The 18851-nt window shown below is 32.7% G+C and overlaps 2 protein-coding genes across 3 annotated transcripts; one reads left to right on the forward strand and one right to left on the reverse strand.

Annotated features, from left to right (window-relative positions):
- Positions 1-3723: 3723 nt before the first annotated feature.
- On the forward strand, positions 3724-6344 carry LOC133692379 (U-box domain-containing protein 9). The gene is made up of 2 exons (XM_062113275.1): positions 3724-4338; positions 5046-6344. The coding sequence occupies exons 1-2, from the start codon at positions 4054-4056 to the stop codon at positions 6129-6131; spliced, it is 1371 nt and encodes a 456-aa protein (XP_061969259.1). The 5' UTR covers positions 3724-4053; the 3' UTR covers positions 6132-6344.
- Positions 6345-14061: 7717 nt separating this feature from the next.
- LOC133692939 (E3 ubiquitin-protein ligase CHIP) lies at positions 14062-18722 on the reverse strand. 2 transcript variants are annotated; one of them, XR_009842030.1, is made up of 9 exons: positions 18310-18722; positions 18162-18229; positions 18009-18072; positions 17499-17570; positions 15077-15210; positions 14819-14954; positions 14607-14717; positions 14321-14512; positions 14062-14176 (listed from the first exon to the last, which is right to left on the reverse strand). XR_009842030.1 is itself a non-coding variant. In XM_062114119.1 (8 exons), the coding sequence occupies exons 1-8, from the start codon at positions 18427-18429 to the stop codon at positions 14381-14383; spliced, it is 837 nt and encodes a 278-aa protein (XP_061970103.1). In that variant the 5' UTR covers positions 18430-18722; the 3' UTR covers positions 14062-14380. The 2 variants fall into 2 exon arrangements, 1 of the variants encoding a protein (XP_061970103.1); XM_062114119.1 differs by having other exon boundaries at positions 14062-14512.
- Between the last annotated feature and the right edge of the window lie 129 nt (positions 18723-18851).

Raw genomic sequence — 18851 nt, forward strand, 5'->3', positions numbered from 1 at the left:
TAACTTATTAAACTGATCTAGATTTTAAAACAATGCCAGGCACCATGAAGAAATTAGCATAATTGTAACTCTAACGTTAAAAATATTATATCCAATATAAAATGATATTTAATATCTTATTACTAGCTTCTCTTACATTAACGTGCATGAACGTTTTTTTCATTCCTTTAAATCAGGATATATATATATATATATATATATATATATATATATATATATATATATATATATATATATAGAGAGAGAGAGAGAGAGAGAGAGAGAGAGAGAGAGAGAGTAGAGAGAGAGAGAGAGAGAGAGAGATTACAATAATTTTTAAACATGTACATAGAATATTTTTTAAAAAATAAAATAATTTTTTTTCTTATTAAAAAAATATTTTTTTATTTTTTGGTGATTATCATAATTAAATCACCTTCCATTTTTAAATATTGAGCAATAAAGTATTAAAAAATTTATCAAACACTTATTTGATACTTTTAATTACTCTAATTTAATAAAAAAAACCATTAAAAAGGTAGGAAAGTAAGGGGCTAAACAAGCTCGAACTCACCATTATAAAGAGGATCTTCCCCTTTTATTTGCAGGTTTTCTAGCATGAAAAAATTCGAGCTTTTCCCATCTTTTTTTTTTTTGCATACAAAAAAATGGATATTTATATAAGAAGATCTCACATCCGGATAGAAAATATTACGCTTTTAACACTCACAAAGAGATTCTAATCATATCCATATATATATATATATATATATATATATATATATATATATATATATATATATATATATCAAATTAATTCAGGATGCTCATGGAAGTGATAGGACTTGACCCTCGAACTATATACTATAGATAAGTTTCCTCTCCACTGCCTTAACTCCACCGATCATCTAACAACCATCAGAAAACAAATTTTAATAATAAATATGTTCTTTATTGTTAAATAAATGAAAACACCATATCAAAATTTAAAGAAATTTATCCATATAAATACCGAACTTTAATGGAATTCTTTTGTGTTAAGAATTCAATTTTAAATGAAATTTAATCTCTTAAAATACTATAAAAATAAATTAAAGGTCAAGCCTTTGATTTACGATTGTAAAGATAAAGAATTTAATGTTAAAATTAACTCTTCTAAAATATCTGTTTAACTATTAATTACAGTAAAAAAGTAATTTCGAACAATACATTAAAAGTTCAGGTAATTAATCTTGAACCCTCGCTCCTTAAAAAGTAATTTAAAGCGTAAAATTAGGCACTACCACGCATCTAATCGTCCTAATACCACCAAAAGGCCTAAAATTCAATACCACCTTCACCCAAAACTTCAGGCTTTCATCCATAGGAAAAAAAAGTTGAGTTAGTTCTAAAATTTACTCCAAACTTAATATTAACGAGATGGGACTCAACAATATAAATCCAAATATCACCAAATCTATTTTTTTATTAAAAAAAAAGAATTTAAACTGGTTTTTAATGTAATCATAGGCACTGTTTGGGAACGCGGCTGCGGCTGCGTTCCCAAAAAATTTGAATTTTTTTTTTTGCTAAAATTTAATATGGTTTGTACATTTTGGATCGTTTTGATGTGCTGATGTCAAAAATGATTTTTAAAAAAATGAAAAAACATCGTTGGCATGCATTTTGGCATAAAAAGTTATTTGAAAAGCACCCGCAACCACACTGCCAAACACGCTCATAGTCTTTCTTGTCATGTCTGTATCTCACTCGTTCCCTTAAAAAAAAAAACTCATGCCACATGTAAGGAAAATGAAGTTAATAAAAGTATAGTTTTAAAATCCAGCCCGGTGGATCGATTTAGAACCTGGTCTATCCGAAGCTAAAACCAGACCGGGTTGAAAAAAAATAAGGAAAATAAAAATTTGGTGTGACTCGGTAAGACCCGATCAAAAACCCGGTTGCAGCTCGTTGTTTTTTTTTTTTTTACTAAAATAACGTCAATTTAATTTTTTAAAAAAAATTAATCCGAGCAACCAGGCCAAAACCTGAAACTTGAACCTTAAACTGGACCGGGTACAAATACAATGAATTGAAGTTGAAATTAAGAGGATGAATTGATTCAGAAAATTTTCTCTATGCTCACTCTGCCACATGTAAGCAAAATGAATTGATGCAAGTCTTTGCCCGGAACTTACATATGATATATGACAAGCAAAACTTTCCTCTTCCTGAATCAAACAGCCTAGTACTAAATCCTAATCAACTATTTTTTATTTTATTTTTAATTTTAGCATATAAAACCATAACTTTTTAAAAAAAAATATTAATTTAATTTTTTTATATGAAATACAATTTAAAAAAAACCCCACTACTATCAAATAAATACTAACATTCTTAACTGGTGTTTATAAACTCGATTAAATCTAACATGTCAATTTAATAACTTGTCAGTTTAAAAAAAAATTTAAATTAAAATATATAAAAGTTGATATAGTCAAATCTAATCAACTCAACAAGTTAATCTGTGATCTGATCAATGTGTCAAAAAATATATTTTTTTTCTTCAAAATAACATCAATTTTTTTTTAAAAAAAAATCTTGAAACAACATTAATTAATTTGAATGGACACAAGTTAATTAATTTACTATCTAAATTTGAAGTCGGGTCATGGACCGGTTCAGATTTAAATAACCATATTAATATTGTTATTTTTTTTTGTTTATAATTGTTCTGGTGGGCATCACTAATTAGAAAGATCAAAATTATTGGGAGGAGGATGTAATTTATCGAAAGAAGTACATGTCTGCTTGTGTCCAACTACAACCTAAATTAATTTTAAATCCACGCGGCATGCCAGCTTTCTGCCCATGGATTTTCCGTGATTACGCATTATGCTGAGACCTTGCGGGTCCCATGCTCCTCCCTCTCGCTCATTGTTCTTGTTATTTTTCTTTTCGTATTATTGGATTATTTTTAAAGAAAATTGCAATATGAGTATTTTATAATTTATTATTATCAAAAAAATTGAAAACATTACCACATGACACTTGATTGCTGCCATCTGTGACATGGAAAAATAAATACATTTCTTCAATCTATATTTCCTCAAATAAAATATTCCATGTAAATCCCATAATATTAGTATATCCTCTTAGAATCTGTCAATTTTTTTAAAAAAAACAATTGAAAAATACTATGCACCCAACACAAACAATTTTAATAAAACTCTATATAAACAAACAAACGTGGAAAGTAATAAATAATTAATTATGATCCTATAAAATATTAAATAATTTATTAAAAATGAAAAGAGGGAATGCCCCCATTACTTAAACATCCAATTTTATTTCTATAATAACCTGTAAAAGAAATTTAATGAGGTTACCAATAAATTATAACTTAATTATTTATCGATATATTTTTTTATTCACTCAAACTTCAAAATAACACAACTAGGAATTCTCGATTTAAATAATAATATTATTAAATCATCAAAACTACTTTGATATCTATTTAAAATTCATACAATCTTTTATTTTTGTTGTTCTATCCACCTTTTGAATTCAAAATCTTAGTGGATCATGATCTAAACTAAAGCTCTTGTGATTATAATTTATACTTAACCACTTCTAAAAATTATTTAATTAACACGCAACCCTCTTCCATTTAACATTTTAATAACACTCACAACTCAGTCATTTTTATTTATTTATTTTAGTTTGAAAAAATAAATGATATACACATTACACACACACAGAGGATATTCCGAGAAAAAGGAAAAGGATGGACCGGTGGAGCGGAGAGAAGAAGCGGTTGGCTGCTCTCTCACTTAAAGCGTGTGAAAGTTTTCTATAGATAGAAATTAGAGCAAGCCATATTAGAGAAAAGACTGTGTTTTGGTGACAGAGAGAGAGAGAGAGAGAGAGAGAGAGAGAGAGAGCTTTCTTCTCAGACCGGTAGAATTACTCTGAGAAGGAAACAAAAACCCTCGAAGGCAAGAGATGAAATAAATGAAGGAAGAATGAAACAGAGCAGTCTGTTCGGCCACTCAAGGGAACTAACGTCGGCCCTCGTTTGATATTCTCCGTCCCATGGCGAAAACAGGGGTCTTTAAATCCGATCCGATGGTGATGACTAAGGCGATGGAATTAAAGAAAGAACTGCAGAAGCTAGTGAGGAACATTGTGGATGATGAGGATTACCGGACGGAATTGATTGATCAAGCAAGAGAGACTCTTTTTGCTTTGAAGGGACTGAAGGTGAAGAGGAGATCATCGTCGTTGAAGCTGCGTGAAACAGTGTTGTGCCCTGAAGAGTTTAAGTGCCCTTTATCCAAGGAATTGATGAGAGATCCTGTGGTTTTGGCTACAGGCCAGGTTAGTGTTTCTTCTAAGGGAATTTTGAGTTTCACTCTGTTTGGTTCCCAAGAAAACGCAAAAAATAAACAGATTTTTGTGTGCGTCTGTTGGTTTTTCAGCTCTTGGTGAGCTGGGAAACGTTGTAATTACCTGTATTTTTTTTACATTAATTTGAGTAAATGGTGATGGGATTTTAGTCTTTTAAAATAAAGAACCAGGTTTCAAAATCTCGAATCGCTTCTTTGTTTTTCTGTTTTAATTATGGATTGATTATAATGAGTACTTTTCTGGATTCCCATTTGTGAATTTGGGTAGAAAATTTTGATTCTTGTCACTTGGCCCTAAGAGTACACTATCTTCAATTCTTGATCAGTTTAGGCAGCTCTTTGACTGCACATAGGGGTCAGAAAGAAAGGGGGTAACGTAATTGGTAGGAGTTTCTTTTTCTTCTCTCTCTCTCTCTCTCTTATTTTCTCAGAAACCAAACACGGGTATATTGTTCTGTTGTATGCGTGTGAGTTTAAACATACAGTGTTTAGGTGGTTTATAGTGCATATATTTTTTGGTAAAATATTTGTTACCGGAGTTCGAAATCTGTTGTGGGGTTGGTGGGATTGGTGGGATCAAAGTACTGTGGATGAGATGAGTTCATTTTCTGCTAGTCCTTCATATCAGCTTCTTATTGGATGTTAATTTGTTCTTCTTTCTATGCTTGTACTGTTCAGACGTATGATAGACCCTTCATCCAGAAATGGCTGAAAGCAGGCAATCGGACGTGCCCTCTAACGCAACAAGTACTGTCGCACACGATTCTCACTCCTAATCTGTTGATAAGGGAAATGATATCGCAGTGGTGTAAGAGTCAGGGGTTAGAATTGCCAGACCTTTCTCAAAATGTTAACGAGGAAGGAATAACAGAAGCAGATCGCGACCATTTTCTGTCTTTGCTTGAAAAAATGTCTCTAACACTTCCTGAACAAAAAGATGCAGCAAGGGAGCTGAGGCTGTTGACAAAGAGGATGCCTTCATTCCGGGCGTTATTCAGCGAGTCACTTGAGGCCATTCCTCAATTGCTCAGACCACTCTCTGAGGGTAAGTCTGGAAGTTCGATGTACCCTGATCTCCAAGAAGATATCATCACCACCCTGTTGAACCTTTCGATCCACGACAATAACAAGAAGCTTGTTGCTGAAACCCCCATGGTAATTCCTCTTCTTATGGAAGCATTAAGGTCTGGAAGTATTGAGACGAGGACTAATGCAGCTGCTGCCCTTTTCACACTCTCTGCTCTAGATTCCAACAAGACACTGATCGGCAAATCAGGTGCCCTGAAACCACTTATTGACCTTTTAGAGGAGGGACATCCTTCAGCTATGAAAGATGTTGCTTCTGCAATTTTTAACCTGTGTATCATCCATGAAAACAAGGCGAGAGCTGTGAGGGATGGTGCATTAAAGGTGATTCTGACGAAGATCATGAATGGTATGCATGTTGATGAATTATTGGCTATCCTCGCTGTGCTTGCTAGTCATCAAAAGGTGGTCGAGGAACTGGGAGACTCTGGAGCTGTTCCTTGCCTGCTTCGCATTATCAGGGAGAGCACCTGTGACCGCAACAAGGAAAATTGCATCGCCATTCTCCATACCATCTGTTTGAACGACCGAACCAAGTGGAAAGTAATGAGGGACGAGGAGAGTTCTTACGGAACAATTTCTAAACTGGCTCGACATGGCACTTCAAGGGCCAAGAGGAAAGCTAATGGCATCCTCGAGAGACTGAACAGGGCTGTCAATCTGACTCATACAGCATAATGAATCCAGCTATGAATCCCTCTCAAATTCAAACGTGTAAATTCTACATCTGTTTTCAGCACTTTGGTTGTCGAGGCAGCTCCCGCACGTGTCATTCTCAATCATCTTCCTGTAAATTCTCTTCATCGGTATTTCTATTTCAGGCTTTTGGGTTAGTCATTGTGAATAAACACTAAACTTGCCATAATTTTTTTTCAATTTTGTTTGGTGCTATAGCTTCTTCATATGTGCCTTGACTCTAGGTATTCTGGATGTTACTGGTACCATTTTGACTTTTCATGTGTGTTTATTACTGTGATGGAGAGTGTATATAAAATAATATTTTTTTAATATAAACTCATGAAAATCATGAAGAACACCTAAAAAATCATTAATTTAATGATTTTCCATATGAAAAAATAATTTAAAAAACAAAACAATCACCCACGAATCATCTTGTTTGCCAGCATCAATTCTTGGGAAGTTATGGTGAGAGTAAAAATATCTTAAAATTAATAGCAAAAACAAATATAACCTAATAACAATGATGAAATCAAAATCATAGAGGTAAATACTGTGATACAAAATCAAATCGCAGGGAGCAAGCATGTCAATAACCCACCAATCTTGCATTCCCTTGAATCTCTACCAGTTATTACTCCTTTCCCAGTTTCTGCACCAATACTACAGGATCTTTACTTTATCAAATAGCAAAGGGTGGCCCTTCCACGCTATTGTCTGGCCTAGAGAAGGACACAAACCTTTGTAAGGTTAGGGATGATACATGCGTGAAAGGACGGTCCAGACTCCATAAAAAGGGCTGGAGGGCAACGGGAATAATGCGCCATATTGAATGGAGCTGTGATTTCTGGTAATGTGGTCCATCAAGGTGGTGCCTGCCCTTTTCTGGAAGTAGGTCAATGGAACCAAACCCTATCCTCTCTGCTGCAATATAAATAATAGTTGCCAGAAGGCGACAACTAGTGATTAAGCAGGCAGATCCCACGGTGGTGCATCTCCATTCTCTACTCTATGCGTGACCCTTTTTTAACTATATAATAACAACACACATTTGCCGGCACAGGTACAACATGTTCCATAAATGAGCAATTCACACGAGCAGTTGAAAGATCCTGTCATTAAATTCAAAAGGAGATGATGGCAGTGCTGGCTGTTTTGAGTCTTCATAGGTTCAGTTTCGGGGCCTGTTTGGTTATTCGCTTGTACGAAAGTGTTCTTCAAAGTATATTTAAGTTCAAAAAAAATCATAAATGAATGGTTTTCAAGCAGTTTGGATGCTTTTAATATGATAATATCAAAATCATAAGAAAATCACCTGAAAATTTAATCTTAAGATATTATTAGTCAAGGGGCTTCTATGTGGAGGGGTTCCAGCTCCTTCTCTCAATGGTTTTCTACTGTTTTTTTGCTCAGCAGATACCCTTAAACAAAGAAATTTGCTTTAGACATTTTCAATAGTGGAGATGGCATTGGCTTGGAGAGAGCCAGTGCCATTGTAATGGACGGGGATCTTAGCTTCCCATCCCATGTTGCCAATCGCTATGAGATGAAAGACCAGAAAAGAGGCAAAATAGAAGAAAAACCCGATGCTCAAGAAATCAGTGAAGGAGCGAAATCGTTCGTGCCAGCAGCCAGTAATTTTCCACATCAAACAAGTTCAATCATACTACTGGGTTTGCCATGTGGCTCTGAAACTGGATAGCTTGACAAATCCACAGCCATCCGAGGAGCAAGGTTGGGATGCAATTATTTATTTTGTTTCCCACTTCTTTCAACTAAGAACATAAATATAACATTTGTCGACTACGTGTAAAGATTAAATTAATATAAAAAAGCATAGTTATCATTAACTTGTACAGAAAATATTGTGTTACTGAATTAACATGTGATTATGTGAGTCATTAAGTTAATTATATTTAATAAAAAAAAGCATAGTTATCATTTTATTGATCTTTTCAAGTTTAAATTGGGTTTGATCGGGTTAAGATCAACTTAATCTAATCTGATTAGTTAAATTCTAAAAAATTAATAAATTTTTATATTTAACTCGAAATTTTATTTCAATCCTGCTATATAATTACAGATTTCTCGATCGGACACCCAATGTGTCGTATTATTAGAGTGTGTGAATCATTGCTTGATGTGATTTATTTATTGCTGAATGATTGGTCTATGTGCTGGCTATTTTGGAAGTGATACGAGGAGGAACGTCTGTTCATTCATCCATACATAAAAGAGATTGGATTAGATCAACAAGAATGGGTGGTGAGAAATTAGAACTTCTCATTGGTATAAAAATGAGGAAAAATTGGCTAACTGGATTTTTATATAATTATTAATTTTAAAATTTATAAAATTAATTAAAATACGCGTAAAATAATCTAACCATTTATAATAAAATAATAACAATAAATTTCCTAAAAGAAAAGCCAACACCATTGTTCAATTGTATTGTATATAGGAGGGATACTTGTTTGGCAGTGTGGTTGCGATTGCTTTTCAAATAATTTTTCGTGCTGAAATGCATATCAATAATGTTTTTTTTATTTTTTAAAAAATATTTTTAATATCAACACATCAAAATGATCCAAAACATATAAAATATATTAAATTTTAGCAAAAATAATTGAAACGATGTCAAAAATACCATGTTGTAATAACATAATGACGTCCTTGTTGAAAAGAGTTTTTGAAAGTTTAGTGAAAAATGTTTTTTTAAATAATTTTTATTTAAAAATATATTTAAATTAAAAAAAATTAGAATTATTTTTATTTTTAACATTAGCATATTAAAAATATAAAAATAAAATACTAAAATTTAATATATTTTTAAGCTAAAAACATCTTTAAAAAAATATAAAAACAAAAAATCATATTAAACACCCTGGAAAAGACACCATCACGAAGACTCGTTGCTAAAATGTTTTAATTCATGCGATTCAAATACATAAAATAAATTATTTAGATTATTTCTTACTGGATTCATGGATATGGTCATATTCAGGAACTGTTTTATGAATTCGAGGTTCTGTTTTCATGGAATGTCAAGAAACCTTTATTCGAGGATATTGTCTCGTTGAACCCTCCAAGCACACGATCCAATCCGATGGATTTTATAAATTAATTTTATAAAATTAATTTTGGAAAAAGAAGAGCTTAATAGTTGTCGCAAAGACTTTTCAACACTGAAAAGATGGCACCCAAAATATCACTAGCTGCATGAAGGTGTAATTAATCAATAAAGTGATTTTCACCAGCAGAGTGAAAGGTCAAAAGAGGGAATTGGGAACAGTGTACTTTGAATGATTGTCCCTTTTAAATGGTTACCATTGGTGCAAACATGAATTAGTCAAACCAAAGTATTCCGAAAGCAACATCTAATTTTCGTTTTTTTAAAAAAAAAATATATTAAAATATTTTTTTATTTTTAATATTAACCCATTAAAAAACTGTTTAAAATATATAGTTTGATATTTTTTATATGAAAAACACTGTAAAAAAATATATAAACTGAATCGTATTATTAAACAAAATCAAGTAATTCTTTTATTTAAATTAGTTGTTTTTAGTTTAGATTATAAAATTTATATTCAAAATATATATATATATTTTTAATATATAGTTGGTGTGAGAGGGGTATTTTTAAAAGTGTTTAAATAAAAAAAATTGTTATGATTGATATAGAAATTTTATTGAAAGCATTATTTATTATGAAATTAAAAAGAAAAAAGGGTGTTCTTGGACAACAGATTTTGTGTTAGATTTAGCTATTATATTATTGTACTATCAGTCGCTTTCCATGGCGGGGGAGCTTTCGATGAGATGCTAAATTGCCATCAATGGCATTACCGACACGCTCAAATTATGGCTTTGATTAGCTCAAGGGTTATTTCCATGCCAAAAAAATAATAATGATGAAAACGAAATTAACCAGATGGGTCTAGCATGATTGACGTTCTTTCTATTTTGTTTTTTTTTTTTCACCTTTTGCTCATATATAAATGAAGCCCTAAATATTTTTTAAAACATGACTGCTTATGGTTGATGGGGGTTGTAGCTAGAAGACTTAGGCACCGTTTGGGAACGCGGCTGCGATCGCGTTCTCAAAAAATTTGAAAATTTTTTGTTTTTTTTTTTGTTAAAATTTAATATGGTTTGTACATTTTGGATCGTTTTGATGTGCTGATGTCAAAAATAATTTTTAAAAAATAAAAAAACATCGTTGGCATGCATTTTGGCATCAAAAGTTATTTGAAAAGCATCCGCAACCACACTGCCAAACACGCTCTTAATCTTAGATAAAATTGATTTAAAACTTGGGTTGTGAGTTAATAAAGTTAATCTTGATTAATCTAAGTTTTTTTAATTTTTAAATAGAATTAAAATAATTTTATTTAAAAAAATCAAGTTTTTTCACTGGATAAATACAAATCGGACCTTGGATCGACAAATTTCTAAGTCAATCCTATAACAATGGATGTATTCTATTAGTATAAAGCTCTGTTTAGTAATGAGATTATAATATAGACAGTTCTTTCTATAGCTCCAGACAAGAAGACAACGAGGTTCTAACAGTGCAAGAAACAAATTGTTTCTTCTTCAACAATAATCATCATGAAAAGGGAGGAATTGACTGAAAAAACCTAGATTGATTTCAATTTATGGTTGTTCGGAGAGAGAGAAATAATTCCAGATGAGGGAGAGTGTGATTTATTGTTTTTGCAAGTTTCATATATTATATATAAGATTCAATGGGATATAAATAAAGTATAATTTCTAAAAAAACAAAAGAATAACAAAAAAATAAGGCTGAATATAATTAACCATATGTTTTAAAGTGATTTCTAAAATACATTTTGACAATAAAAACATCAATTTTGATGGTTTTTAAGTACTTCTAAATATTTTGATATGAAAAATCAAATTATTAAAAAAAATTATTAAACTAATATTTTTTTTTGATGTCCTTATTGGAAACTAGTTTTAAAAAACACCCATGTCATATTAGAAACACACACTAACTCAACCACAATTATTATCTAGTTTCAATTCAGTTAGTTGGGATCAAAGCAATATAAACAAAGCTCAAAATGAGAAACAAAATACATAAAAAAAAGTTATAATCCTATTATATAATTGCAACATTAACAATGTTTTTTTTTATCATTCCCATGCAACGTAAAAAATATATTTAACAATCACAAGCCCGTCATCAGAGGACACCAACTAGAAAAAAAAATTTGCTTGAAATAACCCCATAAATAGATCTATATGTGCCAAAACATTAAAGTTCTTTCGGTTATATTATATTTTAGATAAGTGCATAAAGACCATAATTATTATTTCATTAAAATGCATGATCTACAAACATCCCTCGTTAATAAAGTCGTGAAAAAATTCAAATTGAACTTGGGTTTTCTATAACTCCCTCTAAGGTCATGATTGACTTGTAAAACAAGTCTTTTATAAGAATAAAAAATCCTATAATAGGATTATAATCAATGATTAAGTTAGTAAATATAAAAAAAGTAAAGTGTGTGTGAAGAGATGATGTGTGGAGTAGTGAGAGTTATATATGGTATATGATTGAGAAAACATGTCTTTCTTAATTAGTGACTTATATTATTTATAGATACCAAAATGAATATACGCTTAAAGAAAATACAAATAATGAGAAATATTTGCTTTGTTAGAAAGTTAAGTCACTAATTGGTGTCATGCTTGCTATTGGTGGGTAGATTAGTGCTTAAGATTAAGTCATTGGTTATAAGAGTAACAGGCTAAGAAAGTTAGTGCAGAGTCAAGTTTATAGATAGCTATTGATGAAAATGATGACATGTTCAAGTTTAGGGATAACTTCTGGTGAAAACATTGGCCGATAATAGTTTGAAAGAGATTATTATTTGCAAGAGAGGGTGTTCATTATAGATAATGAATAGGGATCGAATGAGCCAAGGTTGGAGAGGGCTAAGAAGATAAGGTTAGGTTAAGCTTGAGAGGGTTTAATTGAGCCAATGAAGAGAGGTTTGGTTAGATTAAAGGGGGAGAGGGTTTGGTTGGGCTAGCCTTTTTTTCCTCTTTTCTTTTCCCTTTCCTCCCCATCTAGCCTCGAGCCTTGGTTCGGCTAGTTCTAGTCCATCTCTACTTCTTTCCTACTTCTTTCTCCTTTCTTTTCTCTCTTTTCTCCCCCTTCTTTCTACCTTCTCTTCTCTCAGTTGGAACTATTACCAGCCACGCTCGGTTTTTTTTCCTCACCTCATCACCTATTAACATATACTAAAAGGGCTTTGTTTTTTCACTTTGGTCCTCACATTTGTGAGGATTCTTTTTTATTATTATTTTAAAAAAAATTCAATTTCATCCTTCAACTTTGGGTTTACTAAATATTAAACTTTATAATTTATTTCAATTTATTTTATATGGAGTTTTCCAACTTTATAACCTGAATCGTGAGCTTTGGAGTTTAACCGTGTTGACTCGGGTTAGGTTCTAACCAAGCTAGTGTTAGGACATAAAAAAAAAAGATTCCATTAATAATAACACGTGACGATTAAAGATATAAGGTAAGAAATACTTTAAGTCTTACAACATTTTACTGCTAGGTTATCCAATCAAGCATATTTGAGCTTATTTGATGATATTGATTATTTTAAAACTTAGTTAATAATAAGAAAATACATTAGAGACAAAAATATGCTCGTCAGTTTAGGCAAATAAATTAATTAATTAACAACCTTTTGATTTTCCTTTGCGAGTCAACATGATGTTGATGGTCGTCGTTTCTTCATTAAAAAGGAAAGAAAACCTAAAGCAACAACTTCTAGCACAAGTTGTTGTAAAATGCCACCCCGCCCAAAAAAGCTCCGTCCCCTCACATGGAAATAATTTTACACGGTTTATCGCTATCCCCAAAATTTTACAACTTCCTGCAAAACTTGTTCTAAAACTCCAATCATCATGATTTAAAAGAAAAAACAAAATCAAGATTTTTTTTATTATTATTATTATGTAGTTTTATGCTATTTTTCCAAAGGTAAATCTAACGATTCACTAACCTAATATTTATTTATAAATTTATTTTAATTTACTTTTTATAGAGTTTTTCAATCTTAAAATCTGAGTTGTAAGTTTTGCAGGTTAATCGTGCTAACTCGGGTTATATTTTATTATTTTTTTAATTAATTTTTTCTTTACTTTATCCTTTAACGTTTAGAAGATTGATAATTAAGTTTCATAAAAAAATATTATTTGCTTCTATAGATTTATCTCAGTCTCATGACTCATGACTCATGTTTGATAGATTAACCAAGGTTAACTCGATTTATTTTTTTAGTTGAATTTTATTTTTATTTTATCCTTCACCATTGGATTGATTAAAAATTAAACTTAATAAATTTCTTTATTTATTTTCTAATGGGATATCAAGGTCTCACAACTTGGATAACAGATATAACATGTTAACCTGAATTGATCAAAGTTAATTTAATATGTTGTTGTTTTAATATTTTAAAAAATATCTTGATTTTCTTTTAAATCAAATTATATTTTTATCAATTATTCAAGTTATTTTTAAATTTATCAAATCAATCTTTATATAATTTTTTTTTTCTGAAAACCACATTAACAACATTTATATATTCTTTTAATGTTTTTTTAAGAAATTATACAACCCCAACATAGCACCAACAATGATCTACTTAATTACTAGTTTTGTTTGGATGGTCCCTGCTGATTCCAAATACAACAAAATGTAGCCATGTTATTTCACAAAATTCATAATATATTAGTTGAAAGAAAAACAGTCACCAAACTGGACTCGGACTCGTGTTTGTGATTCGAGTATGAGTGATAAGAAACATGATAATCCGTGGGGAAAGAGTCTGAATGGTCCCTGACATTTGTGCCAAATAAGAACAGAAACGAGGGAGGCAAAGTCAATCTGCAACCATTTTATAGCAGTTCTCCATTTCTATTGGGAAGAAACATCAAGGTCCTCAGTCAGGTAGATTCAGTTGATTTTGTGCAAGCAGTCACCATGACATAAACTGTACAATTTAAAAGGTTAAATGGAGCTCATGTAATTTAAGACATGGCTTCACACTTTGAGGAACTTGCAAAAATTACATAGCTAGCATGATTGATGATGCACACAAAAGATATCATCTATAGTTTAAGATAGTAAACCCCACCCTATTAATCCACCAGGCATTGAGCGCAGGCATCAACGTCTACTAGTTTTCCCCGAACAATCAATTCGATTCAGTCTTGTATGCCCAACCATGTTTGTCCAAGTATGCATGGACCGCCTCCCTTATAGCCAAGTTTGGAACCAGCTGAGATGGTTCAAGAGGTTCTCGTGTGATTGGATCAAAATTTCCCACCTGTGTATAATTAAGTCACCAATCAATGCAAATAAATAAAACGCAAGTGAAAAGCATCTCAATTTGAACAAGCAATATCAAAAACACAAATCACCTTCTCAAGATGGTCAAGGAGCACTGCTCTTTCATATGAAACCCCACTTGGAGTAATGACAGGATCACGGAGAATATCAAGGGTGATTTTACAACATAAAAAATCTGGCACCTGGAATTTTCAAATTAATCCCACAACATTATAAATCAGCGGTCAGTAATTTTAAGAGAGAAGGAAAAAAAAAGGTGTAAATTAAACAAATCCAAAGATACCTCGGATGGCGTGTCATCTTCTGCAGCTTTCTGGAATACCTGTCCTAGAAGCTCCAAGTGTTGCAGACGGGAAACAATTGAAACAATTGGGTCATCCAGGAAACCTTTTTCTTTAAGAGCCACCTCACAAGCTTCTCTGAGACAAACCAGGGAAATTAGCATGAGAAGGTAGGAAATAGGACAATTTATAGTTCTCTTAGCACATATGAGCAAAGATCTGCAATAATGATACAGCCTAAACTCAGAGGAATTACATACTTCAAGCTTTGTAGTTCCCATGAACGCTGCGTAGATTCTTCCTCCCACTCCAAGTATTTTGCCTTTGCTAGCTCCTCCCAGATCTCCTCCACCATGTAACCATTCGGGTTGGCACCCCTACCAAGATCCAATGCCTGATAAAAATATAATGCTAATTTAAGATTTAGTGCTAAGATTAATAGCCTGCACCTTTTCTTTGTATCCAACAGCAACTAAAATTCAACATGTATCAAGATCCTATTTGCAACAGAGGCTATAGAAACTAATATGATCAAAGTCACTCATAAAATTTGTACCATGAATGATTCATCTTATTTTTGTCCCTTTCCAACATCTATCATGTCAATCCCACAAGCTACTACAGTGCTGCTACTAGCATTAACATCATAGTATGGATAGTAACAACTGCTGTTCAATTTTTACATACATGCTACAAAAATCATATTGTCCATTGCCAGGGTATGTTGTCACTACTTTGAACATTTAGGTTTAACCTACTTAGAGTGAAAGATACTCCTAATGCAAAGCTCACCAGATACCCGAAGACAATATATATATATATGGACAAGCATGTATAAGCCAGGGTGGATTTTCATTGTAAAATTAAAAGCTAGAACTTATCCAACAAGTCTTCATTAGACTACATTTTGCCCACTATAACCATGATTATGAGGCCCTTAACATCGATTGATAACACCATCAACCACTCATACACAATTTTAGCTCCAGCTGCTAACAAGTGTAGACAAGACTAAATCCCCAGCCGATCAAAGCATCACAACACCAGATAGGCCATGTCAATCCAGATTACCAAGGTCAGAAAAAATAATTTGACACTATTGGAATCATGATATAATAGCAATGTTCAGCTGCAGCAGCTGCTGCTGCCGCACACAGTTCTAGCCATGCTTAAAAGGTAGATGGCTTTCTTATGTGCTACAAAGAAATGCAATCCAGTTGACCTACACAAAATAATCTTGGCTTTGATGTTAGAAATATACATGTAAACCATCTTGATATATGGACATGCATTGTAGTACAAGAACATCCCGGTTGCAATACTAATCTTGAATATATGAAATGGTAACATATACAGCTGATGTGTGCATAGGAGAAGACATGCACTTCATACTTTACAAACCCCTACCTTCCTATTCTCTTTATCAGTAGCAATCTCATAACTTCTGGTTGGACATACCCATATTTAGTTGATGTTGTTATGACCAGATTATTATGTGTAATCAATAGGCTGGAGCTAAAACAAGTAAAAAATCTATAAAGAGCAATAACAAGAGGCTCAAAGCTAAAAAATATGAGGTGTAAATGTTCATTTATCAGCCTTGTGCTAGCAGGTAAAACCAAATGGCCAAATGCAATCATGCAAAAGCAGAGAAAATGACAAGTTTAAGAGGAACAGCAACATGAAAAACTGTGACTCCAACACATTTCTTTCCCTTGGCTTATTTAGAGGGGTTTTCTTTTCTCTTGATCCTCCGCGAAGAAACAGGCTATTAACAAGATTGCAGCACTAGCTATAGTAGTCCAATCACATGATGTTCCGGAGGAGGGAATTTGGAGATATCTACAACTTTTAGAGCTTTTCTGCATGAAGCGGTTGCTCCCAGCACTCAAACCTGCAACTGTGGGGTTACAAGCCCAAGACTTTGAATGGCCCTTACCAAGACCAACACAACTACTTGATAGACAGTTTGTGACCCTACAGCTTTTATTCAAAATTCCAACTCGATAAATTTCACAGGAATAACTAGAAGAAATAGGCTGTTATGATCGACAATCTATCATGGTAAACCACAAAAAACTAGAACCATGCATTCCCTACATTTCAATCTTTTGTCACTGAAGTTTGATTATCTACAATTGTTATATTTACAACCTCATAATAGTTTATGTTATGGACATTTGATCAGTGGATTCTACCAGAAACGAAGTTTTGATGGATTAAGAAGCCTAAATGGCTAACACAAGGAACTAAGAAAAGGCACAAAGAGCTATGCCACTTCATAGACTATTATTCAACAATTATAATGTCAAAAAAAGGCCATGCTGAAGACACAATCAGATAGAGACATTCTCAAATATGTACTGAAAGTTCAAAGGAAACGATTGAATAGCAGATCTAAATAAGAAGCCTCAAGGCCCATTCAAAAAGCTTAATTTCAGAAAACAGCCAACAGAAAGAAGATTAAACTAGCAGCTTACAAACAACTAATGCAGGTCTTATTCAATGGATTCACAACAAAAGACTTGAGCAAGAAAGTGAAAAATAACCTATCATGTAACTCAAAAACTTCTTCAACCTACGAGTTCAAATGCTAAAAGCAGAAAAAACATCTACCACTAACTTTTGTTGATATGAAAAACAATTCAAGAAACAACTCGAGATAAGAAAACCAACTCTTACTTTCTCCAACTCCTTGACTCCTTCAGAGTACTCTTGCTTCTGAAGTAATGCGAGTCCCAACATATAGTGAGCCTGTAAAGCAGCAAGCAAGGGTGAATTTTGCACAACCACCCACACTACATAGAAGTAAAAAAAAAAAAAAGCAACCGCTTTCTTCTAAATTCAAAAGACAAACAAACGTTCACCTAGAACCATTATCTACTTTCTTAAAACAAAAATCAAGATTCCAAAAAAAAAATCACATCCCAAATTTCCTTTCAAGATTTTAACACCATTCATCACATTTTCGATCACTTTCCCATTTTCCGACTCATAAGATACTTCTCTATCCATCATCAACAAAAACAAGTACAACATCCACAAACTCGTGACGCGTCGAACACATAACCCACTCACTTCCATCAAACCAGTCGAACGCATAACCCACTCACTTCCATCAAACCATTCTTATTCTATCTTATAAGTCAATTGCGATTATGACATTAATAAAATCAAATAAAAAACCATTACCTTGACAGAGTAATGATCAAGCTGAATGGCCTTGCGAGAATCCTCTTCTACTCTAGTCCAATCACTTAACCACAAAACTTAGTCAAATTAATAATTTATACCAATAATATTACAGAAATTCGACCTAAAAAGGAAAAAAAATGATTTACATACTTGCGTTTTCGATGGCATAAAGCACGATTAGTCCAATAAACAGGAACTTTAGGGCACAGCGTAATCGCCTTTTCAACAAAAAAAAGAAAATTAAATCAGCAAACAAAAAAAAAGACAATCACATAAATATATATAGAAAATACCGCACCGCAGTGTACGCATCGATAGCGGCTTGAAATCGATCTTTATTAAAGCATATATTCCCTTCTTGCCTCAACTTCTCTGCTCGTTTCTCTTCGTCACTCAATGCGGATGCTCCCGGTCCCATCCTCCCTCCCTCTATCTATCTCTTGATTTATTCTCTAATTTTTCTCTTTAATTACTGTATTAATAAAAACTAGTATCTATTTTTTTTTCCTTTTTCTGAATTTATTGTATGGGAGCTGTAAAAATCTTGCGAAATGGAGGAGGCGACGACGCGAGCGAAACGGTTCGCCTGGAGGTTGGAGGAGGAGCAAAGGGAAAGTGATCGTGGAGAGAGGGGTCGCAGGTGGGGGTTTTAGTTGTGGGGAAGATTACGGGTGGGTTTGATGTATTATTGTTTTGTTATCAATTGAGCTCTAAAGTTTCTTATTTAAACATTTTTACCTCCAATTTATCATTTTTGCTTGTAAAAAACGCTCCTAAAGGTGGACTCCAAACAAAGAATGGTATCATGGGTCACGAGGATTCTAAAAATAATTATTAAAA

This window comes from Populus nigra, chromosome 4 (assembly GCF_951802175.1).
Source record: "Populus nigra chromosome 4, ddPopNigr1.1, whole genome shotgun sequence".
NCBI classification, from domain to species: Eukaryota; Viridiplantae; Streptophyta; class Magnoliopsida; order Malpighiales; family Salicaceae; genus Populus; species Populus nigra.

What these genes read in the sequence shown, in the direction of transcription:
- LOC133692379 (XM_062113275.1), top strand. Translation starts at nt 4,054, where the DNA reads ATGGCGAAAACAGGGGTCTTTAAATCCGATCCGATGGTGATGACTAAG. An exon ending in TGGTTTTGGCTACAGGCCAG is followed by an intron (nt 4,339 to 5,045) that starts GTTAGTGTTTCT and finishes TGTACTGTTCAG; the next exon opens with ACGTATGATAGACCCTTCAT.
- LOC133692939 (XM_062114119.1), bottom strand. Translation starts at nt 18,429, where the DNA reads ATGGGACCGGGAGCATCCGCATTGAGTGACGAAGAGAAACGAGCAGAG. An exon ending in CTATCGATGCGTACACTGCG is followed by an intron (nt 18,230 to 18,309) that starts GTGCGGTATTTT and finishes TTTGTTGAAAAG; the next exon opens with GCGATTACGCTGTGCCCTAA. An exon ending in TCCTTGACCATCTTGAGAAG is followed by an intron (nt 14,513 to 14,606) that starts GTGATTTGTGTT and finishes AATTATACACAG; the next exon opens with GTGGGAAATTTTGATCCAAT.